The sequence below is a fragment of the Chlamydotis macqueenii genome, chromosome 6 (genome assembly GCF_036417535.1).
Source record: "Chlamydotis macqueenii isolate bChlMac1 chromosome 6, bChlMac1.mat, whole genome shotgun sequence".
NCBI classification, from domain to species: Eukaryota; Metazoa; Chordata; class Aves; order Otidiformes; family Otididae; genus Chlamydotis; species Chlamydotis macqueenii.
In genome coordinates this window covers 41,823,492-41,850,618 of record NC_141561.1, presented here as the reverse complement: position 1 = coordinate 41,850,618, position 27,127 = coordinate 41,823,492, and the positions used below count along the sequence as shown (strand labels likewise).

Sequence of the window (27,127 nt, the reverse complement as noted above, 5' to 3'; positions counted from 1 at the left end):
CAAGGTGCTTTTTCCTTCTGGACGTTGCCCCACTGGACTGGGTTCTTAGCAAGCCCAGGAAGAAGCACTCAAAGCAGCAGCTTAGGGGAAGGAGAAAGAAAGGGAGTGAGGGGGAAAGGGGGGAAACGAAAAAAAAAAAAAGCGAGCAATGCCACCTCCCATTACAAAACACCAAACTCTAAGATATTTAAGGTCTCCCAAAGAAGTTCCGTGAAAAAGAAGCACGGATGCATTTTTCCCAAAGGAAAACGGCAAGCAGCAAGGAGCAGAGGCAGAGCTGCTCTCTTCAGCAGCCCAGCACTGTTCAGATGAGACCGAAGGACAGCCGTTCCCTGACCGCGGCACAGGGCTCACACCCACCCCCACTTTGCTGCTGTTCTTGAAGCATCAAAATTAAAATGTTTATTCTTCCATTTCATCGTCAAAGACCGTTAGGTGTCCATCTACTAAAACACATCAGGGTTGCATTACACGTCTAAAACAACTGAACTGCAAGAGCTTTCTTACAAATCTCCGAAATCCTGATGGGTGGGTGCATTTCTCAAAGGCAGCCTGCTTTTTTGGTAGTTAGGCAAGGCAAAATTCATAATCAGGGTAAAAAAAAAAAATCTGTTCTTGTACTAGGAAAGAGTTAACAACCTGTTCCTGACACCACAGCTGCGTGTACGCCAGCCACTATTCCAATGGCAAAACCCACGACGGATCCAGAAACACGCAATGCACTCCCGGGGGAAGTTGTCACATCGGCAAGAGGGCAACCACTGGCTAGCCAAAAGGAGAAAGAGCTTCGCATTTTGACGTGGATAAACCAACACCTCACTTGACTCGCTTCAGTTATCCTCCGGCTGAACCCTTGCTTGCGTTACCTTAACGCTCCCAGCGAGAGACCGTGCCTGCACCATCTCCTGGCCAGGCTGACGAGATGTTTATAGCCAGCAGCAAAGTTCAAAGTAGTGGGTTGTTCTTTGAATACCTCCTCCTGCTAATGCAGGGCGGAGAAAGAAGGAAAAAAAACACCAAAACAACAAAACCACCATAAAATCCCAAAACAGGCAGCAAAGGGGTCCTCTCCAAAAAATCAACACACAGCCCTAGTCATAGCAAGTCCTCGAGCACGCCAAGAGCCGAACAGTGAACCCCGCAGGGAGGATGAAGGATGCAGAAAGAGTCTTAATTTTATGCTTCCTGACATTTTTATTTAGAGCAGCAGGTGACAGTGTGAGAAAAGGCACTATGTGGCTCTGACCTTCTCAGAGGCCAAGATGAAAAAGCTGCTTCTTCAGCACCAAAATTTTAAGTGCTTATTCATGCCTGCTTGTCATCTGTAAGCAAACTACTCCTCCATTCATCCCAGACTGGCAGGATGCAAAGGCGTAGCACAGAAGCCTCCACTATTACAAATGATGCTATTTTTGCCTTTAAGCCTCTGGTATCACAAATCACATTATCCTTCACACGCCTCACCCCCAGCTCCTTCCACTCTGCTATTGTGTCTTCCAGAGCTGTAGGTGTTTTCCTCCCGCAGCTTTACCTGCCGAGAGCAAGCGGGAGCAAGTTGTGACATCTGGCTGCTCTGCTACAGCACGGCAGCATTGAAGAGTTGCGTCTACAAGCCGGAGGCTGCACGCAACTGCTTATTTGTAGAACAGCCCAATTCATAAAGGGCAGCACGTGGCCAGCAAACCACAGCGGACAACACAGCTGTCGCAACAGCGGTCCAATTTGTGCTTAACTCCCCCTCGAGCTTTCAACTTCAACGTCACCTTTCAACAGAGCAGAATGAACCACCACGGCCGTTCACCATCCAAAGCCTCGGCGCACGTTGCGTTTTCTGCCCTCTCATCTGTTTCCACCAGCAATAAAGTTTTCACTTCTGCTCAAACGCCAGACAAAACATCTTCAAGCTGCCAGCGCACTACTCCGCTGGCACAGCCAAGGGCAGTTGGGAAAGGTCAGCGGTTTGAAGAATCTGCGCAATGTATCAGAAAGCCCTGCAAGCACGTGATGCTTGGAATGAGAGACTGATTCGTAATTAGATGTTTCAGTGTTTGTTATCCTGGAAAGAGGTCCACAGCGGCATTTCACGAGTCCAAGACTGGGAAGGGAAAGGAAGGAAAAAAAAAAAAAAAAAAAATACACAACACACCTAAAAAACAAAAAATGCACAGCCGCATTTATTTTCTCGGTGTCTAAAAACGGGCTGGAGCTGAAACTCAAATGTGGAGACAAGAGCCAGTGCCTGCAGCCCAGTGTTCGCTAGGAGAGGCAGGGCTGCCTGCTGCAGTCGTGGTTAAGAGCCTTGCAGCTCAAATACCTCTGACTGCATCTAACACATCCATCAGGCTACGGGGAAGCTCCAAGTCAGAAAATTTCTAATTAAAGGAATCAGCAGGCGATCGGTGAAAGCGTCCAGCAGGCTCTGGTAGCTTTAGTGCGGGAGGAGAAACACCCCGCTCCGAGTTTTCCTCTCCACATCTTCCCTGTGCACAAAGGGATCCTCTGCACCGCTTAGTCACTTGGAAGTGTCAGAGTGGTAAATAAAGGGGATCTAAGCCATCAAATCGCTTAAAATTTGCCAGTATAAAGAATATATTAACAAACTGGGATGTTATTAACAACTCACGAAATGTGACAAAAACAGTCAAGCTCACACAGATGACGAAAATGCAGCCTTGTGGGAAAACAGTAAAAAAAAAAAAAAATTAAGAGAGTGCATAGGGAGCATTCTGCTTCTTTCAAAATAAGAGCCGATTACAATCTCACTGACAACAGTTTCTAATCGCTATTTACTTTTTTTAGCACAAAATAATTCCAGTTTAAGATACTGGAGAAAAAGTCATTACAGTTCAAAATAAATAGTTCCCCACTTGTTTCTTTCAAGAGAAAAAAAAAAGGAGTTTCTAGCACAGCAAAAGTCATCTTTCAGTACAAGTACGTCTCACCCTTTTGCTTGCTGAAGCCATGAATAAGCATGTGTCTAAACCAACTAGAAGCATAATTATATCAAAGTAAAAACAAGCTCCTTCTGCAGAGCTCTGCAGGCTTCAGGAGCCCAAGAAGCAAAATGAAAGACCGCAAGCCCGCTCCTTTACGCCAGCCCTGCTCCCAACTCACCTTCCCCAGGACGGAGGGCTCGCCCCACGGCACCGCGGGCTGGCAGCTGGAGACATCCAAGTTTTGCGATGGGAAGTTCCCGAACAACACTTCTCCAGCCAGCCTCTCATGGAGAAAGCAGCTCCAGCAGTAAAATACAGACCAAAATAAGCAAGAAAGCAGGAATTTCAGAGCCCATATGAAGCTATTTTAAAATTCCTTCCAGAAGGAAGGAAATCGATACGGTTTTAGGCTGCAAGGGCCCCTTGCTCCTGCTAAGTGTCCCAACCAACACGTGGGCTGCTGTGTTCTGCTCTCCTTACAGCTCAATACCGAGGGTCTGACAGGTATGGCAGCCTTAACAGGACAACAGCAAGGCAAATAATGTGCAGCAGTGTCATCTATCCTGCCTTTGAAACCAACACACCCAGAGCAAACGCATTACCAACACGTGGCTAGGCAAAGGCTGCACTCTGTGTGCCTAGTTTTAACTTGCTTATCCCGCCTTCGTCTTGTCAAGGTTGCCATTTCTCTAGATGGTACCTAGCTGGCCAAAGTCAGAACTTTACAAAAATGTTGCTAGATGCATCCTGCCACACTCTGGGAAACTCTGTGACGGGCACACGACCGCAATGCTGGATGCTCCAGGGACGAGCACTGGTGAAGCTGGTACCAGCAGCAGCCATTAGAGAGGGCAGCAACTTCTCAGACGTCACCTCTTGGGACTATAGGCACAAGGGAAGTCAAAAAAAGCCCAGAAAGTTCTCAGAAACCACACTCACCTCTGTGGAGGGAAACAACCATGCTGCATCCCAGTCTGATTTATGGGGGTATTTAACCTCCAGCTCTTCAGCAACCAGCTCCCAGGGAAAAGGAAAAGCAAAGCACACCATGATTTAACACACAGCTTTACTCAGCAATTAGGAATTCTGTCTTTAGCCCAGCATCACTTATCTATACCACACCACACTGATATCCCATTTATTTAAAGGTAGGTCAGGCACTCGAAACAGGGAAAATGAGTGTGCGTGTGTTGAGCAGGCTACAACACAACATTAGGCTGCAGAAAAGCACTGCCCGAGCCAAACACGGCCCTAAGGAATAAACCTGCGCCAGTTCAGACAGGAGAAAGGAGCCCAGACAGAGAGAGAAGCAGCAACGGAGCAGCACCAGGCACACTAGCAAACAGGAGCTGACTTGTACCCGCTGCAGAGCTGGTATTCGAACCACAAAGATGACCCCACAGTCAACTTCAACAAAACATTCTTGACAAACTCAAGCTTTAGTAACCCAGGCAGAGTTAGGACAGATGTATGTACATGCACATGTGAACACACACAACCCCACATGCCTGAGCCAACTCCAAACCGCCCTGTTGCTGTCTGACAGCATCGTACACTCCTGAGCAGTGACGCTTTCTGCCAAGATCCTCCGATGCAGGCTCTCGCTACAGGAATGGCACAAAAGCATAAGCACCGCCATCTGACTTTGCCATTGAGAGAGGGAAGAGCAAAGGCAGCCTGCACAGCGACGCAGGTACGGGCAAGCCGCTCCCAAAAAGCCGTGCTGACATAACCACCACTGCCTTTTCCCGCAACGATCAACGTCTTGCGGCTTCTCTGGCACCGCCAGGCACATCTCAGACGCAGGGATAAACAAACTACAGAGCGAAATATTTTTAAAGAAGTATTTTCATTCTCCAGTCTCAAGCTCTAATGGGAAAGAGGGGTGAGGGAATATTCTCCGTCCATACTATGCATTAAACCTGACCAAAACATGTAAATCTCTTTATGAATATTAGTTTACAAGTAAAAAGAGGAGCAGGAAGGGAAAGGGGAGACATCGATGCTGTAGCTCCAATACTTGGCACAAGTTGATGGATCCTGTAGTAGAAAACACAGAGCTTGTCAAATCCCTGCTTCAGGCTGAGAACTAGCCACCCTTTCCTTTCCCGCAACAAAATTCAACCTGAAGTGGGCAGTTTTCTCATCAAACAGGGATTATATCTCTGAAAGCATTTAAAGATACAAATCACATGAAGATCTGCCATTTCAGGCTCCCTCCTGCCTGCAGTAGGTCAACATGGGCACTAGGATCAACAGACTGTTGGTTTTTCAAAGGGCAGCAAGAATATTTGCAGAAGTTTATTACGAAACAAACTGTTTGTTTGATAGCAGCTACAGCTGGTTTCTCAAAATTGGCAAAAATAACTTCAAAAGCTTTCATCCAGCAGTGGGATGTCTAGGAATTTTCCCTCACCCCTCCACCAGCAGTTTTTGTTTGTATTTAGCTGCTGATTAAGAGAACGCAAAAGGAAAACACATCTAAACTTGAGAAATATTCTTAACATTTCTCTGCTATTTGGCCCATCAAGTCTGCTCAGGGTAGCCACGGGAGCACTGATACAGTGATCCAGCTGGGAGGAGGACGATGCTTCCAGAAGGACCGAACAGGTTGTTTCATCAGGGCACTCTCCAAGGAGAAACCACTGGAGTCTCGGGGAACCAGGAGGTTTCATCTTAACCTCTGATTCGCACTGCCAAACAGCTCCATGTGTATCATTTCAGCCTCTTCAGCAGCTTCCTCAAGCTTCTCCGCAAGAATCAAAACGCAGAAAGAAACCTGTGTCTGAAGTGTCAGCCTGCAGCTACTGGGGGGGAAAGTCTTTAAATCTAAACGCACCACTTATACACATTTCCTTAGCGTCCCTTCATCAGCAGGACATTTTATAATATTCAGTCATTTCAAACGTCTCACATTTTTGCTTTGCTCTTTTCTTGCTTTACAGACAGTCGGGAGTGTTATAAATGAGTTGCGTCCCAAACCAGAATTCCAATTACAGTTTCCAATTTATTGAATAGAAACAAGCAAACAGCGCTGGGTGCGCCGGGAGTCTGCGCTCCCCCAAGACGCGCACCCCTTTGTTCACAGTTACAGTATTGATAACCTCTCCCGGTGCCCCCATCGTGCCTGTCTCCTTTTTTTGGGGAGCTCACAATCTGCACTCCATTGGTTACTCACACCGTTCGCGGCAGCTACTGATTGGCCAAGAGCGTACCACTGGCCGCTACACAGGTGTCAATTGGCTAAAAGTACCGAAGCGGTGGGTCCCATCTTTGGGGTTGTTCGCGTGCCCCTGCTCATCAGCCCCCAGCCCGCCTTTTCCGCCTTCTGTTCGCTCCACTGTCAAGTGTCCTTCTTAGGCAAACAGCGCTGTTGGGCGGGTAAAATCAAACTGCTAAGGCAGGAGTGAATCCTGCCAAACACATTTTTAATAACTTAAATAAACCTCCCAAATACGTTTATCACTTTAAACAAAACTTACAGAACTATGTACATATCTTCCTGTTTCCCCAAGCCTGTGCTATATAAGAACAAACAGGATAATCAAAGATTCCATATACAGAGAGGGTCACATTTCACCGTGCAACCCTAGTATTGCTTCACATTAACGCGAATCAGGTGAACATATCTCACAGGAGGAACACCGTCAATAAAGTACGGACATTTTTTGCCATCGCTTTAGCAAGCTGCTCCAGTAAAGAGGGAGCTCCGTCAGCCACCGCTGCACACCAGCATCAAGCCGCAGGGATCCACAGTGCCCCACGCATCGAGCGGCGCAGCCTGTGTCATTCTGCCCACGCCACAGCTCGTCACACAGCACACAGCAGCGCAAGGGTTACATGCTGTACGTCCTGCTCACTACCAATATTAGACTTGTTGCAGTGAAGGATTTTATTTCATTTTTAAAGAAGAAGAAAAAAAAAAAAAAAAAAAGAACCACCTTGCACTGCTTTTTCCAATAGAAAAGCAACTTTAAAACACGTATTTTTTTTACTCTTCAGTTGTACTTCCTGCTGTTAAATGAGACCAGCAGTGACTGGCACACTTGAAAGGTGCTGTCATCCTTGCAATTAAATCCAGCTTTTCTCCCTCCTAGCTAATAAATACAGACACTACATTTCCCAGAAAGTAAGCTCTACCTTATCTTTAAAATCTGTTTAGTCATTGACTAGGTTTCTTACCTTCCATTTCTTGAAGCATTCAGCGCCCCGTTTGCACAACAACAATTGTTCAAGCAAATGGCTCTGTAGAAAGTTTCTTTCATCTGATCGATAGAACATGAGGAGATCAAGTAGCTGTTGCCCAATTACTTTGGGCAATTATCCCCAAAACATCCCGTTCTTTTGCGCAATGCTATCCATATTCTCCCTGACAGAAGCCAACAGCAGTTCTGCTCTGCAGAATTACCCGAAGAAAAAAGCGAGCCTTCCCAAGCGACCAAAGGTGAAGTGGTGAAATGAGGTCTCGGACTCAGCAGCCCCGCCAAAGACAGAGAGCATGAAGCAGCCACCAACCGTCGCAGATGCTCTCCTGAGCTCGGCTCCATCTCCAAAGCGACAACCCGCAGGTAGCCTTGGAGCAGAGGACGGCAGCAGCTGAGCCGTGGAACAACTGATAACACACCAGGACGGCAAGAAGTGAGGAGGCGTGAGGAGCACTGCAGCTCACTGAAGAGGTACCAGCAAAGCCTCGAGTGCCAGGATCACGCCGGCTGCGATCGTCGTTTCGCTACGAGCACAAACACAACCCAAGCAACTGGGGTGCGATGAGAAAGGCATTTGGCTTGCTCGCAACTATAAGAACACACACGTTTGTTCTAGTAAATAACAAATGCAGCTAAAAACATTATCAGATGTTACATATACAATGCCAGACCCTAAAAAGTTAACAAGGGGCAAAGGGGCTGAACTTGTAACCTGAAATGCAGCAGCTCTGATGCCCCACCAAGCACGCACATCCCCCAGCGCTCTCTTGGACCTGACCACCTTGCAGCTGCAAAATTAGCAACCTCTGGCCTACTTTCAGGCATGTTAGAGTCCAACTGTATTTACGCTGACAGGGACAAGCAAAGGTTGTGACGATTTACTGACGCAAGAGCTATTTCATGCTCCGTGCCAGAAATTAATCAGTGGAGGAGGAATTCTCTTTAAGCACCCGGTTAGAAAGTGCTTTGGTGAGCCGCTAAAAACAACAAGTTGCGGTCTTGCACGACAAACGAGATTTAAAATAAATAAATAAATAAAATAAAACGGCAATTTTTACATAGTAGTGCCTTTAGAAAGATGTTGGAAATTACAAGAAGCCTATTACTATCTTGCATACCCTTTCTCCTGAAAAAGAAAACATATGAGAAGACTAATTCAGAGAGTTCCCAAACCTTTGCCAATATGAACTGATGCTAAATTTGTTCAGATCACCCTGATCACCCTGTCTCAAACACATTCCGAGGAGACGGAGGTGACAATCAAGGTACACTGACCCTGCAAGTCAGTCCTTGGCTCTACCCACTGCAATTCTGGATACAGAGGAGTAAACCAGAGGCAAAAGTCCTACGACCTAGTTGAAAAAGCTACTGCACAAAGCTATGCTTTAAAGAAAAAGAAAACAAGAATCTTTAAGGCAGATTGAATGAACAGCATCACCCCTACCTGCCAAGAAGCCATCATGATAAACCTGTCGAGAGTGACAAGCCTGCAGAACAGGCCTTCCACCTGCTGGAAAGAAAAAAATAGAAAAGAGGGAAAAAAAAAATCTAATGCCAATCAGATACTTGCTGCTGGTGGGGAACAGATGCCAGAGCCCTTCTTCTCGGTTTGTGAAGCTGTAAGGATCGCATCCTCCCTCCTGGCAAAGGTTGTACGAGACCAGTGGTACCTTATTTAGAATCAGGCAAGTCCTTGAAAGTTTCAAAGATTTTTCCTGAAGTGACAGATGCCAAAGATTCAGTACTTGGACAGACTATCAAGACTTTGGTGTACAGGCTCTGGTGTTTTTATTGTTCTGGGTTATTTTCCGATCAGAGAAGGGGTATTAGCTTGGTCTAGTTCAAGCTTTTATGTCTTCCCACAAAAGCAGCTCAAGCATTTTTATAGAACAGGAGCACGACCATGTGAAAACAAGTTTTAAACTAAGATGTCTAAAACAGCCAGCATAAAAGAAAGGTCACAATTCAAGGAGGGGGGGAAGGCTGTTTAACTAGAAAGTGTAAGTTTCAAACACTGAAACAGAATAGCAAAAAAAAAAAAATCCTTCTCAATGGATTATCTTAACATCACCAGGCTTTAAGGGTTTCCTGCCTGAAGAACTGTCAATTGATCAAAAATACTGAAACCAGCTTCACAGAAGTATTAAAAAACCCCTGCCGTCTGACCTCTCAACAAATAAACCATCCAGGGCAGCATTACGTGTCTCCCAGCTGCACCCAACTTGCCTGGCAGCATGTCTACAGTGACCGCACGTACAAATAACTGCATTGATCTTGGTCTATTGATTAGAAGGCGAAACCTGACAGCAAAGAGTCATTACACAGTAGTTCATGAACAGCAACCTCCATTAAAAAAAAAAAAAAAAAAAAGTCAAAATACACCATAGAATGAGCACACTGCCAAGAGATGCAGCGAAGCCCACACCCCCTCACCCCAAGGCTCCCGGCTATTACCTGAGGTCTGACGGGGTTACACGACTCCCGCAGCCGCCTTTCAGGACAGAACGGGTACCTGAAGCCAAGGCTAGCAGTTCAAAGCTCACAAAATACACCTCGCTCCTATTACAATTTTCCCTGTGCAGCTATTTATGTGGTTTGGCAACATAACAGCTACAAACAGAATGAGTACATAGATTCTTGAATAGTGAAAGGGTCAGGATTGATTTTTACTTTTTTTTTTTTAATGATTTCTTTGAATTTCATCTGTCATTTCTCCAACATCCTGATCCCAGACCGACCACAGAGCACAGCTGTAGTACAGCCAGAGTTTCCAGTAGTCCCCTCCACTGCAAGAATCTCTACTTCACCACTGTTAGGAGTTTCTCCAGGAGAAGGTGGCACTGGCAAAATCCTGCTTGCTCATGTTCAAGTCAATGGTACGTATCAATACACAAAGGAATTTTAATTTTTTTTTCCAGTGCTGCAATTATTCAGCCCTTTGTACAACCAAAATAGCACAGAACAGAACTGATGGGATAGTTTTGTACAACTTATCGCCATCACCATCCCAGCATCCAGCACTGGTGCTTACACTGAAGACCTCAGATGCCACTGCTCCATTCCTCCCTCTGTGGAAGGAAGCGGACCCTCAAAAAACATTGATTTCAGCCACAGCAGCTCTGAAGCAGAGGGAGACAACACAACGCTCCTCATGCAGCAAGGCCCAACTGTGCAATTCCCTGTAAATGCCAAAACTTAAGCACCTTCCTAAACTGGGAAGCAACTGGGCAGATGACAAAAACAGAAAAAGGATTGATAAAATAAAATTTACCACACCCAGTCACCCCAAAAACCCAAGTCACACACGATTAGAGGTTGAGAGGATAAATTAATGGCTGTTGCCACGGTCTTATCTGTTTTTATACTCCTTTGGAGGCATCCACAGCTAGATGTGGTGAGGCTCCCGGACTTAGCCTCGCCAGGACTGACCCTGCACAGTCACCTTTGCAGAATGCACTCAGACTTCACAATTGTGCCTTCAAAATAAATCTGATGTTGCTACACCAAAGTTGAGCAGAGCAGATAAAAACACCAGGAAGACTAAGCCTGGTCTGTGGATTGCCTCGCCAAGCCTATGCTGCTGGGATTCAAAGGAGGATAAATGATGCCCCGCTTAACCCCGCACACATGCATGGGCTCCTCATAATGCTCAGAAGAACTGGTGCCACTAGCAGTACCTTCCAGCTGAATTTCTCCAGAGACGCTGGCTGACATGCAGACAGGGAAAGGCCTTCACAATCAGAAGGATGCATCGTACCACCACACAGGAAAGTTAAATAGCCACCTGTTCTGGTTTTGTTTAGTGAGGGGAGCTACGGTGACAGCTTCTGTAAGAAGCTGCTGGAAGTTGTTCCCCTTCGGCCAGTGGACTCGGCCGGGCCTAGGGCGGACCCGCTGCTGGCCAGGGCCGAGCCAATTGGTAGCAGAATGTTCCCTGATAACGTATTTAAGAAGGGAAAAACAGAAAAAAATAGAAGAGAAGATGTGAAGCAGCTGAGCAGGGGCAGAGAGGGGGAGGCGCGAGCCTTGTGGGCCTGGCAGGCCTCACCCTCTGGCCTCCCGCTGGGCAGTGACTGGGCCCAACTCGGCCCAGCCTGGCTGAGAGAAGTGGAGAGGAGATGAGAAGTGAATGAGATGTGAAGAGACCCTGAGAGGCGTCTGCCAGCCTGTTGTGAAGAATTTCTGGTGAGAGGAACGGTTGCAGACGCCAAGGTCAGTGAAGAAGGAGGGGGAGCAGCAATGCGGCTCCTGGCCAAGATCCCCCTGCAGCCCGTGGTGAAGACCATGGTGGAGCAGGTTGTCCCCCTGCAGCCCATGGAGGTCCACGGAGGAGCAGAGATCCCCCTGCAGCCCAGGGAGCCCACGGAGGAGCAGAGATCCCCCTGCAGCCCGGGGAGGACCCCACGCCGGGGCAGGCGGGTGCCTGAAGGAGGCTGTGGCCCATGGAGGCCCCGCTGGGACAGCTGTTCTGGAGGGACTGCACCCGTGGAAGAGATGACCCACGCCGGAGCAGTTCCACGAAGGACTGTGGCCCGTGGGACGGACCCCACGCTGGAGCAGGGGAGGAATGTGAGGAGTTCTTCTGATGACGAAGCAGTGGCGTAAAACAACACGTGATGAACTGACCGCAACCCCCATTCCCTCTTCCCCCCAGTGCCGCCTGGGGGGGAAGGTGGTAGAGATAATGTTAAGCTTGGGAAGAGGGAGGGGTGGGGGGAGGTTATCTTGTTCTCTGTCTCATTCTCCTGCTTTGATTTAGCAATAAATGAATACTTTTCCCCAAGTCGAGTCTGTTTTGCCCGTAACGGTAACTTTAAGGATCTCTCCCTGTCCTTATCTCAAACCTCGAGCCATTTTTCTTAGACCATCTCCCCCTGTTCCCTCAGAGGGTGGGGGGAGCGAGAGAGAGACTGCGTAGTCTGGTCCCAACCGGGGCTGAATTACGACACCACCACAGAGAAACAGCTTAGCAGTACTCTGAAAACAGACTTAGCTGCAGAACTGGTGAACACAGGTGTATTAACCAGCAAATATACCCAATTGTGGTCTTGACATGCAGACTCTCCCCTTGGGCTGGCAGCGGTGCGAGTAGGAAGTCAGCGAGCCCAAAACCCACAGAGCCAGGTGAATGCAGAGCACGTCCCTGGTACAGGGTTCATGAGCCACAACGGCAGCTTTCCAGTGTATCTGCTGGACCTGGTCTAGTCCTGAATGGCGTTTACAGACGACTAACCTGGTTTTTAAGCATTAAAAAAGTATGCTTGAATCATGCTTAAAACTCAAGACAAATCCTTAAATTGTTACAGTCAGCGCACATTTCTTTTGTTCGAAAGAAAACAGTAAGTAATCTTGATCTTAAATTGGATATCGGGAAACAGTTCTTTGCTGAAAGAGTGGCCAGGCACTGGAACAGGCTGCCCAGGGCAGTGGTGGAGTCACCATCCCTGGAGGTGTTCAATTATTTTCCAACGATTCTATGATTCTAGTCCAGTCTGAAAAAGATCACAGGGAGACAGGAGGATCTCAAAAAATCCCCAATGAGTATTTTTCCTGTATGTAATTCAGCTTTCAATAGGTGCAAAGTTTAATTTCAGCTTCATCCTTTTGAAAGGCTAAAAATTTGCTTCAACATTTCAGCACACCAGTCTGTCAAGCATCATTTAGCCAAAGCCGTGACAGTAGTTCCCAGGGGGAACACCAAGAGCCATTGAGTGTTTCAAAGCAAACAAGAGCATTGCCGTTAAGCCATCTGATTTTCCCAGTACCTGATGAAACATCAGTATTTTGATTTTGGTTATGCAAACAAAATGTGCAAAACAGCTGCTGATAAAACTAATTTTGGTTTTCTTAAAGGAAGAATGAATTGTATGCCCTGTTTCTCAGCAGTTAGCACATCAAAGATACTAACAGAGATTCACTTGCCTGTTTTCTTCTGGAAGGAAATCACTGGGAGTCACGGCCAGCCTCTAGCTCAGAAATACCAACAAACAAAGGAAAGGAAAGCAAGTACGTGGTTCAAGAAATTAGGAAGAGAAGGGAAAAGAAAAAAAAAAAAAAAGAGAGAGAGAGAGAAAAGGGATGGGAATAGAAAAGATGACAGCAACACATGGCACAAATGGGGAGAGAGTCTCCATTCAGCCAGACAAGGGCTAAAAACCAGAGCTGCAGTTTTACTCTGAAGCACAACAGAGAGGGTTAAACGCTGCTCATCCTACCTCAGCAAGGTGGCAAACACCACCAGTTAGCTAGATCAGTTATTTGAGATCTAACCCCATCAAGCATCTTTGAAGTTCCTAAGTGCAAATTCATGAACACCAGAAAACAGCCATATAAAGCCACCCTAAAATCCACACAGCGCTGTATTTCACAGGTCTCGCCTACGAATAAGATTCCTCTCCTTTATCTGTAATAACGTATGTCTGCTGGCACAGTCTGGCCAAGAGGAGTATTCCACACTTTACCAAACTTTTGAGCACAGCACTTGATACCTCAAACCTTGCAGGTGTCAGTGTACTTCAGAAGCCTTTCTTGCTTAACAGCTGAAATAGAAAAAAGAACAAAAGGTGCGGGGAAACTCGTGGCATATTGCGACCTATAGGGGAAAGGGACTCGTCAAGCCTTTACTGAAGGATGGGCAAATTAGCATGTCCATAGTTTTTCTTCTCCAGCCAGGCATCTGGTACTCCATGTTTAGTCGCTCCTGGCTATCTTCTGACTGTAAAGTCAGTTTCTACAGATGTTAAGGGATGAAAAAAAGGTACTAAAAACTACACTAAAAGAAGAAACGTCATTGCAATTGTTTCTCTGCTCTTCTCCCTGACCCAAAAATAAGCAAATCTCTCAAAAAAAAAAAAAAAAAAAAAAAAAAAAAAAAAAAACAAGAGCTTTTGACCAAGAGCTCTCAAAAACAAGGCAATATTTTTTTCTTTTGCAGTGAGGGTAAGCAGTATCTATCAAAGCACAGGTAGCCAGATGGCTATTCCTAGACTTACAGGATGAAAAAATGCCATACATGGCTGATATCTACTTGAGAATAAGTGGATTTTCTGCCCCTGCTCTCAAATCACTTTCGGAATCAGTAGGATGACTGAAATGTTCCTTCAAGGTCGGCTCTGTCCTAATTGATCTGACCACATCAAAGGCACGCAAACAAGCCTCATCAGTGTGAGAGCCCGGCATGAAGATGACAAGCTGAATGATTTAAAATGATCACCGAGAATATACTCCTTGTTACAGTCCAGTAACAAATTTGATTTGGGGAAGTATACCTGAGATAACGTACGGGTCAAACTGAGGTTGACCAAAAGGGAATAACAAAAATGCAGGAACCGTACAGAAAAAGGTTTCTCCCCTTTCCAAGTGAGACACAAGGTCCCAAGGACTCTCTCAAACATTATGATCTGACTTTAAAAGTACAACCTTTTTTATATCCTTTTCCTACCCTGTACCTCACTCAAAATAATTCAGAGTTCTCTGCCTCTCATCATAGGTCCCTGCTTCTCATCGTTGCACTGCAGGATACATCACAGGCTAAAAAACTTACTTTGGAAACAGGCTTTTAAAGAATTCCAAAGCGCAAGAACTGCATTTAAAGAAAAAGTAGAAAGGAGAGCAGGGACACTGACCTAGAAGGAACTTCAACTTGAACCCCAAGCTGAAGCACAAAACAATTCTTCTCTTTTAAGGGTACAATAAAAACCTTGTAGAGAATGTCTCAACTATTTGATGCTCCAGAAAGTGAAATCTTCACAGGTTTCATGGTAGCAGCCTTAAAACTTTCAAGGTACTCAAAATGATACTGTTGTTAGAGGAAATCCAGGACAGGCTCAGCTTACGCGTGTATAAGAATAAGACCGCAGGTATTCTCTTGTAGGTTGAAGAAAGAAAAGTAAATGGAGACATGCCCAGTTCCCATCTGTAACGGTTTTCAGCTCCTCTAACCAAAACTTCTTACTGCCAGATCTTGTTGCTGAGCTTACCTCTCAACCAACCTCAAAGTCCTTCCCAAATCTGGAGGACCAGACTGCTGAGGGCAACAGCTTCAAGGCAGAGGGGTAGCTCTTGCTACCAAGTTCCTACTCCAAAGCTCAACGCTTACCCCACTGCTGTAAAGGACAGGCGGCAGCGTCTCTTCAAAGGCATTCCTGTCACCTCCACTGGGCCTGCCGAACAGGTGAACCCTTCCCCAAAGCCTCAGCTCCCCACGAAGCACACGCACGGCGGTGGGGGAAGAGAACGGGTTGGGAGAAATCCTTGTTTGTTCATGCAGGGAAAAGACAAGATCAGAGATAATGAGGTTCTACCTACACTCACTGTTAGCGGTGTTTTACTTGTAAACAGGAGCCTGAACGCCCAGTCTAGAATAATGCTGCAATGAACGGGAGCACCGGACAGGTAGAGGGAAGCAGGGATACACCAGGTCCAGATGTTCTTCCGGACAACAGCACCAGTTGTGCCCCAGCCTGGCTAAAGGAGGCCTGGAATTCACTCCTCCAGCCCTTATGTTTATTGAAAGAATGCTCTTGCCCCCAGATAACTCACAGAAACAGACTCATTACTGCCAGAAAGTAGGTCAGCGTCATTTAAAGCCACTTTGAAATGCATCTCCACAGAAACTTCTTAATCTTTAAAAAGAGAACACATAAAATATTTATCGAGTGGTGCAAAATGTTTGAGAGACTAACAGGGAGAGCTCTTATGTATACCGCACGAAATGGCTTTCCACGCCTCATTGAGCCGCGGAGCAGGGAAGCAGAGTGGCTTCTCGCGCTCGGCAGACGAAACGCCACGCAGAAGTACACTTCCATCTCCCAAATCACAGCACGTCAGCGGCTAACTCACTTCCCCAGTGGCTGTGTGATCATGTGCTCTCTCCGGTATCTCCCCTCAATCTTAATGATCCCACTGCAGATTCTTCCGTATCAGATAGGCAGCTCATTCTTAAACTTCAGTATTCCTAATTATCAAACATTCAGCATTTCAAAATGTAAATAAAATTTGCATCTCCGCAAGAGTAGCTCTGAAGAAAGAACACAGCATTTGCATTCAGACTGGCTAATTCCGAATTCCTGTAAGATAACATTTCATAAACAAAATGCTTCACTGAACATGGAGATTTTCAGCTTTTACAAAGGAAAGTGAACTTTAAACAAATACAAATCAGTTGAGTGATTAAGTGTTTTGGTTTTTTAAGCTAATCTTTACGTATAACTAGTATCAGCAGAACAATCTTCAGTGATTGAAGAACCAAACGGTAATGAAACTCCAGCCACTGAAAACTCAGGGGGAGGGGGCAGAAGGCAACCATAAGAAATCATTTAAGGTCAGTAAGAAAAAAAAAATAAAAAAGAAAGAAGAAAAAAAATAACAAGAAACACACCCCTAACCCACACGTACTCACAACACAGTCCGCCTGGGTGAGACGAGCAGCATCAGCACCACAGGTTACGTAAGGTAAGTTTAAATTGCGGGCCGCTTAACAGGTTAAGAAGTGAAACTAAGCATGCTTTCCCCTGCCCCCCCCAAGTTTTGTCATAATCCTAAATGTTATCTTAATTAGCCTAATTTTCTTAATTATACTTTGCAGCAGCTTGATCTTTTATAGTACAATTTCAGCACTTTTTTTCAGCTTTGTTCCAGCGCTGGAAGAAGCAGTGACTCATCTGCCAAAAGCCAAAGGGCACGTGATGCCTCTGAGCTTTGTCTTGACTGGGTCCACACAGCCTCCTCCTCCCATCACTGCAGGGGAAAGCCTGTCCTCCTGACGCCCCACCCACCAATTTCAGCCCTTTTTCCCCATCACCTCTTCCTGCCCGGCAGTTCCACTCAAAGCGATTCCCATTCCTGCCCATAAATCCACAAAACCTAAGGACACCTCATTCCTCCAGAGCAGTGGGTACCACGTGATGACGGGCACACAGTGCCTGGGGCAAGAGGGACACCATCAGCCCACCTGCTTCTCCTGCTCCTCACGCACACAGCACTCCCACACGCGTTTTTGTGGAAAGTTAAGTTCACAAGAGCTGCTGGTCTTGACCCAAGGCTCAAGTAGGAGACTGTGGAGAGTCTTTGGCTCAGAAAACAAAGGTCAAGGTCTTCACCCTACGCCTAAGGCTCAAGGTAGATTGATGTACCCACTGGAAGTTCTTGAGCATTAACTACTCTCACCTGGCCATTCTTACATCTGCAAAACTTACTACTTATTCTCTGAGAAAATTCACCCCAAAACATAACAAAAAAAAGTGGCAGTGATGCAGGAAGAATGATGAGGAAGCAGGGAAGTCATACTTTTCTTAGACAACAATCTTCTCCACATTTTTTTGCCTTGTTCAGTGAGAAGCCTTCAGTACCCAACATTTCTCACAAAACCGCTTTGCAGAGTGGAACAAGAAAAGAAAATGAAAAAAAGAAAAAAAAACCCAGAAAACAAAAAAAAATACCACTTTCATTCATCTACGCTGCAACAATTTTATGGCACTTCTCCTAAAACATCCCATTAGTGACAGGTTTGGAGAAGACTAGAGAAGAAAACTTGTATCCACTGAAGCAAGGTTTAATAGGCTCTTGAGTTAAGCCAGAGCCTTCCCTTAAACAATGCACATCATTAGTAATAATTACCTGTAGCTATATAATCAAAATAGCTATCATAACTGACTTGAGAAGTCCAGATGTCATCTTTGGCAAGGTTTGGAAAATATTTCTAGCAATTACTATAAAACTGAACAGAAATAAGCAATAAGAATACCACAGGGTAAGCCAGGAGTAAAAAGCCACCATGGATACACGGCAGAATCTCAACTCAATGCTTCGAAATACAACCGAAATAAGACCCCAAAGCCAAGGAAGGGCACAGGGACAATTTCTCCCAGCATCTCATAACAATTAAGACTTTGTGGAAGTTAATACCATTTGTAAGTAATTTTACACACAGCCCACCTGCAGCCCACCACATTCAGGGAAAAAAAATCACCATGAGACCATTTTCCCTGTTTTTTTTCAGTTTTAGGAAAGTTTTTCACCTTTTAAATGCATCTGCAGGGAAAGAATTGACGATGGCCGCTGAGTTTCTATCACATATCCTTCATTTCAACAATTACTGTCAATATGTTTGAGCTACACTTCTAAATAATACAACCGCAAGAGTTTCTTTGTGTTTGAAAGGGCTAACTACCAGAGCAGACAAAACTTTCCCCTGTTAGCAGTTTTATTTTCTATTTTCTCAGCCAAAGTCCCTGCAGACATGGTTGTTAGAAAAGGTAGGCTCAAAATGATTGTTAACACTACAGAAGGGCTTCTTACACGAGGAGCTTCTTGCCTTCTTTCATCAGCCCTTCTTACACGACTGTCTGCTACACCATCAGCACAGAACTTGAGCAAAAGTAGCAGAATCAATAAAAAGAGGCAAGACAAAAAAAAAAAAATAAAGGTTAGCAGAGGAATTAAAGGAAAACAAGACATCAGCAGCAGGCTTACAACACCCCTGCATCAACAGAACAGCCCAATTAAGGACATCTCTCTTTCCCAAATACCTGGAGAGCTGTTCCTTAAGAAGTACAGCAAGATCAAGTCAGGTTTGTTTGCTGGGTTTGGAAAGTATTTAACCTATCCCACCACAACGAGAAAAAAAAAAACAGGTGGCTGCTAGCTCCTCCGTCCCACTCATATTTGAGGCAGGAAAGCATCCAAATAACAACTATCCATTCATTTGAAGAGCAGATCTCTTGAAAAACATCACATGGCAAGAAAGGTGTCACAGCTGAATACCTCTATGCACGCTACTCATATGAGTAGACGTAGTTTCCCAACTCCCCACAGTACCAGAAGCAAGTTATAAAATCTGAGACTGCTCCATTACGGAAGCAGAAGCTAGATGTTTTCTTTTTGACAATATTGATAATTTTAGAGACTTAAAAGCTCATTTCAGCTCCTGCGCGAGGGTCAGATTTTCAACGCTGCTGCTTGTAAACTCCAGCATCCCTATTTACTGCAGCACTTCTTGCTCCCAGTCTCAGAAACACAAATGGGCTGCTAGAAGTAATTCTGAAACAAATACAAAACTCTTCCCCCAGAAATATACAGTTCCTTAAATCTTAGGAGCTGGTCATTGGCTTTTAACTTCAGTCTTATTTGACTGTTAACCCAAAACTGATTAAACTGAAGTCACAAAAGTAATCTCTCCAAGGCATAGTTAACTAAGTACTTCCACGTGCCTTGCCGCTGTTGGATTACTTACTTCCCAGCAGTCATTTTCTCTACCACAAACTGAAACAGTCAAAGCAGGCGTATCAGAGCACAATTAAAATTCCTCTTCCAAAGCATAAGCTCACAAAGCTCTGCCTAACACAAAGTTACCCAAAAATCACTAAATACAAATGTATGAGACAACCTTGGGCTAGAAAGCAGGTAACTGAATATCCGCAAATCCTCTTGACAAACAGAAACGCGCAATTTCGTAGTGACGAATCATATGCCTTAAATTGCAAGATATATTAGGGATAATCCCCCAGACAACATTGAGATGGATCAATTGACTCTTGTTCCAGCAAAACTGTTATTTCTTACTAAGAAGTACCTTAAAAATCGAAGGGTTTTCTTAAAAGTCAATAAAGACACAACAACAGAACCATGACGATTCCTTAGAGGTATACCACATACCCTTCAGATTCTTCAGCAGGGATTTAACAAATTAGACATCTCAGAAAACACACATTACAACTTTCACTGATACATAATGCAACAATTAGAAACCTAAAATGGCAAGTTTTCCTTGTAACTCTGGTAACAGTCACACAATTCTCCATCTTCACACAAAGTCTCAGTATTAAACAAAGCCGCAGGACAGAGACAGGGACTGGATTTTCATTTCAGCACAATAAAAAGTCCGGTCATGCAACAAACATGTGATGGTTTGCTGTTGTTACTAGATTTAAAGTGGCTTTTTTCCCCTACCTGGATGGCTTTGGGAGCTCATTGCTAGTAAAGTCTAGTCCTTTGGAGAAGGGATTCAAGATGGATCAGCTTCCAGGCAAGTTTAACAGCAGCTCGAAAGAGCTCCAAGGCTTCACCAATACATAGGGATTGAAAGTGGGGATTAAATCATGGCCACCTTATAAAATCCAGGGCACAGTGACATGCTGAGTTGAATAAGAAGTAATCCAATAGGGTGGCAGAGTCTCTTCTAATGGCTTTCAAAATGGGAACCTGCAATTAAAGAAAACAAGGTCTACATTAGAGAATTAAGAGTACGACCATTTAAATTACACATTATGTAGCATATTGATCCCCAGAAGAAAAGATTAAACTGGGCTACTGTTTTAGACATTAACGTTGCAGAGAGTAATTTTCACAGTTATAGACATAATTTTAATTAATAATCATTAAAATGCAGATTAATATTTAAGAATGTTAAAAAACAATTTAAAAAACTTTTCAACTACACATTCAAGTCTTAAAAACCCAAACTTGTGTTTTAATTCTGATCCTCCAAAAGCACCATATGAAGCCACTTTAGTCCAACAGCTTCCATATTTTAAAAGCCATATGTATGAGTGGTAACTGTACTTCACGCATCTGTTCCCCAAAAAAGTCTAAAGAAAAATTCCTCGGTGCCAAGAAGTGGTCTTGGAGCAGGAAGGAAAAAAAACCCACACAATCAATTCCACTCCCACTCTACCCAAGCCTCCAGCAAATTATTAAGCAGCAAATTCATACTGCCCCAGGGGGAAAAAAAAATCCACTGTTCCCAATTACTTTTAAGTTGTATATTACAGGGAGGAAGAAGAGAGGAGGAAAAAAAAAAAAAATCACTGAGTCAGTTGCCTAGTGCACCTCTGCCCCCCAAAAAATCATTAAAAAAAAATACATACACATATATCAAAGCAGGAGACATCCTAACTTACAGAAACATCTCAGAGGCCCCCACAAATGGGGTCTCTGATGCAACCAGCAATACTTACACCAAAATAATCTGCCACAAGGCCTTCTGAAGCTCAATTTTAGGGGCTTCAGGGTTTTTTTTTGGCACTGGTTTAACACACAGACCAGCTACTGATTCATGCTACAGGCTAGAGCTACTGAAAGAGAATAAACCAAATCGCATCCTTTAGGCACAGTATTTCCCAAGCACAGGTTATTTCCCTTCTTCACGCTGAAAAAGCCATTGGCATTCAGGCTCCCAAACCCCTCTTGGATCCCGAGGACGACGTGTTAAAAGCCAGCCAGTCCCCGGAGGGGCTCCCCGCTGTCCTGACAAAGCATTTTTGCCCTTGCAGCTTGGCTAGCGAGGACAGTTTATAGCCAGCACTCCCTAACCTGCTTCAGACAGGCACTCAGCCTGCTGGCAGGAGTCAATCCAACCAAACTAATCCAGCTGACTCCGCTCAAAGGGGAGCAGGGAGCCACTCACCCCAAAACTGCTCCACCAGCAGATCGGAGGGTGCGGTGACAGAGGCAGCAATACTCCCGGGGCGGGGGGTGATTACAATAGCAACTCCTACTGCCGCTTGCACAATGAGCATCTCTCCACAATTTAGCAGGGCCATGACATCCCAAGTAGCCCCATCTATTCTTGGAAGAGCTCTTATGCTTAGATATTCGTGTTCCGTTCCAGCAAAATGCAGGAAAAGCAGGTCTAAGACTTCACTGCCACCACCGTCACTTACGACGGGCCCCGCTTTGTAACGGTATTTCCCTGGTTTGCAGAATAATGCCTGAGCAGACACTGTTGAACAAAGATGTTGTTCTTCCTGTATTTCATTTTTTAAAAAATATCTCAATTGGTTATTTCTCTCTACCCCAAGTTTCTCAGCATTACTACTCTCCAAGTTCCTCTGCCCAGCTTGCATTTTTAAGCACCTGGAACGCTCTTTCAAGTTATGCGTCAAATTTAAGAGAAAATTACTTAATCCCTGCAGATCTCTGCCACCCCAAACATTCACGATCTTCCAGTCCCATTAATTTGCACACCCTGTTGAAGAGAGTCAGGTCAGCTTAGACCAGGCATTAGCAAAATATTAACATCATCCATTTCCAATAAAAACAGCAGGTAATGTTACATAGCATAAGCGATCTCGGCTGTAGACAGGAAGGATTTGGAATGGAGTTAACAGATTTCTGTCGACTCATTTCCACAGTGCAAGAATGAAGTACAACAGAGCAGGAACAGCGAGAAGGTGTGTCTGCATTTCCCAAAGAAACGGGACTGAAACAAGAGCAGCAAATCCATTTAACAGCACTACCGGTTTACCTATTCCTACTTCTTCCCCCAAAGTTCTATCTAAATCAGTCAGTCATGAGAGAGACCCAAAATAGGAAGTTTTTGCATGTTTTAGTAATACTAGTGCCTGGTCAGAGCAGAGACGACAACACAGCCATGATCAAGCCACAGATTTAGTTCACCTACTTTAATGGGTTTTTTTAAACGTTTCCTGCATTTTTTCTAGAAGACTGAGTAAAGTATAAGGAAAACAGACCTTTCCAGGATACAGACAGCAGTCATTTCCCAACTTATCTCACCATCAAACTAATTCAGTTACCACCGGTGTCGATCTCAACACAGTCCAATGAGACATTTCCAAAGCGGTCAAGAGTTGTTTTCATGCCTCTATTTGCAACAGCTCTTAACGTAAATTTGTCATTTTGCCACCATCTCACAAAAACATTTCTCAAATTAGGACAAGCAAAATGCTGTCTATCCCTATGCCTAGGATATTTGGAGGGCTCTGGGGTTTTCCAAGCAAATTCTCTCATTTAAAAAACCACAAATAACATTTTAAAACAAACAAACAAACAGGGCTCGTTTTACTTCTATTCCACTGCCTTCCAGGACAAGAGCGATCACCTCTGGCCTGCACACCTCAGCCACAAGAACAGCAAGTCCACCCCACGCATCGTCTGGAGGCCCGCCGAGCGCGGAGTCCGGTCGGGCTGAGTTGCTGAGGCAGCGTGTCCACTGCCAACCCAGACACACACCGTACGTGATGGGGATGAGTACGTGGTTGTTTATAGCAGCACGATCCTCTTGTGAGTAACTGCATAACCAACTATTTTGGCCAGAGAAGTCGCTCACCTTCCTTTATCAGGGGGAGTGGGATCACGGACACAGCAGGTTTCGCTGCACACACGCTCGGGTCAGGCTCACCGGGCTCCAGCGTGCAGAGAGACGGACGACTGCTGCCATGGGAGCACTTCACTGCGCCCACCTGCTGTCTCTGAGCGAGCCCCAGCACTGCCTGCCAGCTAGGTGAATTTTCTTGGCAGACAACAAGCAGTGGAATACTGACCGTGCCGGCTTCGGCAGTTCACGTGGAGCCCTTCCCTAGCACAGAGCAAAGGGGAGCTGAAGAGCATCTGCACACAAGATGGTGGATTGCACTGCACGTTTCACACCACAGGGCAGAAAGACTGAGCAGAACTGCAGTGTAAATAAAACGAGCAGGTGTGCAAAATGCACACTCTTATTTAATCACAGAATTTTTCAGAGACTAGTCCCTGCTAGATTTTCAAATAAACTGTGGAATAGAAGCACAAAGGGCAAACTAATGCCTGCTTATTTCAGCCTACTTCTACCACTGTATTCCTGAGAGCACACGCTCCCTTAGAATCACACAGCCTGGTGCATCTGCAGCTGTATCCTCGGCACACCCCAGGTTCAGGAGGTAGCCACGGCCTGCGTGTGCTGTCACCTCCTTGTCACCAGCTGATAACAAGCCTCCATATCTGCAGTCACCCTACAGTAAGAGACAGACTGAGGGGCTGCAGCAGAAGTCCCTTGTTTCTCAGTTCTTTTGGTGCCTCAGCAAACCACTACCCCTTACTATACACCTTCCCTCGACCAAAGGCACTACTGGTCATTTTAGCTCCTCTCTCATACATTTCCTACCAGCAAGTACATCACATAATATGCTTAGTCCTCAGCAGTACAGGAGGCAGACCTTTCATCATTTATGACAAGGAAGGGATGTGCCTGCTTAAAATACTTTCATAACACTTCCACTGCTTCTTCCAGAGGCTGCAAAGAAAACAGTGGCAAATTCATCAACAGGCTGGGTCATCACACACGGCAACAAACCACCTACGCTCAGGAATAATGTGTATCGCGAGAAAGCACATGGCTCTAAGCACAAAACTGTTTAACAGCTCTCCAAAACAGAAGGTCCCTCACCTTCTTCCTGTCCAACCGCACGACCAGGCTCGCCCCTCAAAACCACACACGCCACACAGCTCCACAGCTCAGTTCTGTACTATTCCTTCCACACGTGCCCAAGGCCACTTTTTCCCCACTGCACATCTAGCCAACCACCGAGAGAACTGCATGTGAATTAGGAAATGTAAGTAATGCAACAGTTCTCCAAGACTATTTCCTTACATTTTAGAGCTACTGAAAGTTTGGGCTTCTTTTTAATACTAAGTAACAGGAATCTTACAGTTCCACCACACGAATGTTTTGGCAGTATGAATGTTCACTTTTCTCTGCCCAATCCAGATGTGCTTCTCTACTAGTCACAAGAACAGATGTGCAGTAACAAGTAATTAAAGTTATGATGGAGCTTTATTTACAAAGCTCTATTTTTCAGAGCTTAAATTGCTACAGTAGTTCAGCCAAGATAAAAATCTTGGCCTAAGGCTGAAGTTTCAAAATTCTTTCAAGTCAAGTCAGTCTGGTTGTTTCAGGATGCCCGGCCATCGATGACCTCACTTCATCTGCAGGCCCTCTCAGACCGGGACCATCAACACCCCGGGACGGCAACACTACAGCCCGCTGACAAGATCACTCGGAAACCTCACAGAAACAAACCTGCCTGCTGACTCAATGCATCAAGACATGGTGTAGTCATACACCTACTGTACCCATCGCTGTGCTCTGAAGTTTATTTCTAGGCCCAGAGAAAGGAGCTCTGCCTTTCAGGCCCCCAAATGTTAGAAGCTTTGCAGAAGATGCTGCCTTTCAGCGGGACAAGGAAGCCAGCTCTGCAAAGACAACAGCAGAACGGATGCTCGGAGAACGCCTTCCGTGTCCTGGCACTTCCTTAGCAGCGTTCCAGCACTGCAGGGTTTGGTTTCCAAAAGCCATGGAAACACCCATCTTCCAAAAAGCATTACCATTGATCCTTCTGCCTGACACTGTAGATTTAAATACCGATAACAAGATTCATTTTTTTTTTCTTTTCAAAATCTACTGAGATATTCTGTCCCTTGCTGCATTAACAGGCAAACAGTATTATGTTTAATCCCACATGCTCCACGTAAGATGACGACAACATCATCTTGATGCTTGCTTGGATTCCTGCTCGTAACACGCTGCCTGTAAATGACCCGACGCCGCAGCACGCACATGCTTTGCGCAGTCACAGACCTGCTGAGAAGCAGTGCCTCTGCTGGAGCTTATCAATCAAATCGCTCTTTGAAAACAGATCCCAAACTTTACCCAGAGGGGGAGAAAAAAAAAAAAAAAAAAAAAAAAGCTGCCTTTGCTTTTGAGGGTTTGTTTATAAAATACTGCCAATACAGGATCTACCTATGAAAGGAGGAGGCATACAGCTGTTTGAAAACAATAACAATTTGCTGCGACCACAAAATGATTTACTGCATCTTTCTTTAGAGTGAGGCAGTGTGAAACAGTCTCCCGGGATGATTCTTCTCCCTCAGGACGATGTCTCTAGAGCCATCACTTCGCAAGATGACAAAAACAGTGGCGGTAGTCCTGAGGACCCACACAAGCCGTCAAGCACATCACTTCAGCTGCTCCTTCTCAAGTAGGATACATCTTTCCTGAATCTGTCCCAGGAGACCAAGATTCACAGGCACTGCCCTCTTCCAGAAGTGCTGCTTTTCCTACAGTTTCAATGATACTCAAAACAGACCTCTCCCAGAAAACATATTTGCAAGCCTCAAACACCACTGGACATCCTCTCAAAGAGTTTTAAGTCTCAGAAGATAGTATTTCTGTCTCTAAACACATCCTGGAGGAGCAACAGGCTGTACTGTAAAATACACAATCAGCTTAAGGCTCAGCTGTGGACAGAAAGGCAACTAGAATATCATGACAGTAGTAGAAAATAAAAATAGAACACCGAACTTGCTGCTGCGTTAGCCCAGTTCCTCCAAAATCGTTAATATTTAGTGCAAATCTGGACACTCTCTCTCCAAGTACACAGTGCAAGGGTTTCAAAAGAGAGGCAAGGAAAAAAAAAAAAAATGAGGTGCAGTACAAATTCTTTATACTGTGAAGCAGATTACAAGACCTCAGCCCAGACAGGGATGACTTCAGGATATTACAGTGATGCAGAATCATGATTAGTACAGAGAAGTCACCAATCACTCTTTTCCATTTATTTCTTTCTGAGCAAGAAGTTTCTCCTCACTGTGTTTCTGGTAGAGGGGTTGAGTGCACACAGAAGGGAGGGAATGGGTGGCAAGCCGAACGAGAAAGCATTCCATGCCCCTTCTTCGCTGCCCTAAGAAACTCTGACTTGAGGTGCTGGAAGAAGCAAAAGTTTTCCTCAATTCCAAAAGCAAATGGACAAACATCTTAGAAAAGAGGACAAACACCAAGTGCTTCTGCACAAGGCCAGGAGACCCATGAGACAACTCACTGGCTCCCAGGAGCGTGTTTCAGAGAAGTGTCACCACGTACATGCCCTGTGGTGAAACGCTTCCCAAGGTACCTCTTCTTGGATGCTGCTGGAGAACGTGGCAATCAAGTCCCTTTAAAGACAAAAGCCCACCTACACACCAACCCTACAGCCACCAAATCAACTCAGCTCTGCTTTGTCATACACCTACGTGACAGTCCCATCTTGCAAAATATAAAGTTTACTCCGTATGACTTTCTATACTGCACTGAAATCACGTACTAAACTCTTGATGAGTTTCCACACAATGGTGAGTACACCTGCATTCATTAAGTTAAAGAAAATACTCGCATGAACTGGGAAGTGGAAGTATCTACACAGCACTCAAGGATGGAAGAACAGGGAGCACAATTAG

General features: G+C 45.2%; 1 protein-coding gene across 7 annotated transcripts in view; it reads right to left on the bottom strand.

Moving 5' to 3' along the window:
• HDAC4 (histone deacetylase 4) overlaps positions 1-27,127 on the bottom strand; it is a 255,508-nt gene that overhangs the window by 209,741 nt on the left and 18,640 nt on the right. For 6 of the 7 annotated variants that reach the window (XM_086751531.1, XM_086751535.1, XM_086751533.1 and 3 more), the window contains exon 2: positions 20,090-20,341. In XM_086751531.1, coding sequence (XP_086607657.1) covers positions 20,090-20,111 — 22 coding nt within the window. In that variant the 5' untranslated portion in view covers positions 20,112-20,341. The remainder of the gene's footprint in view (positions 1-20,089; positions 20,342-27,127) is intronic. The other variant, XM_086751537.1, reaches the window with a different exon arrangement.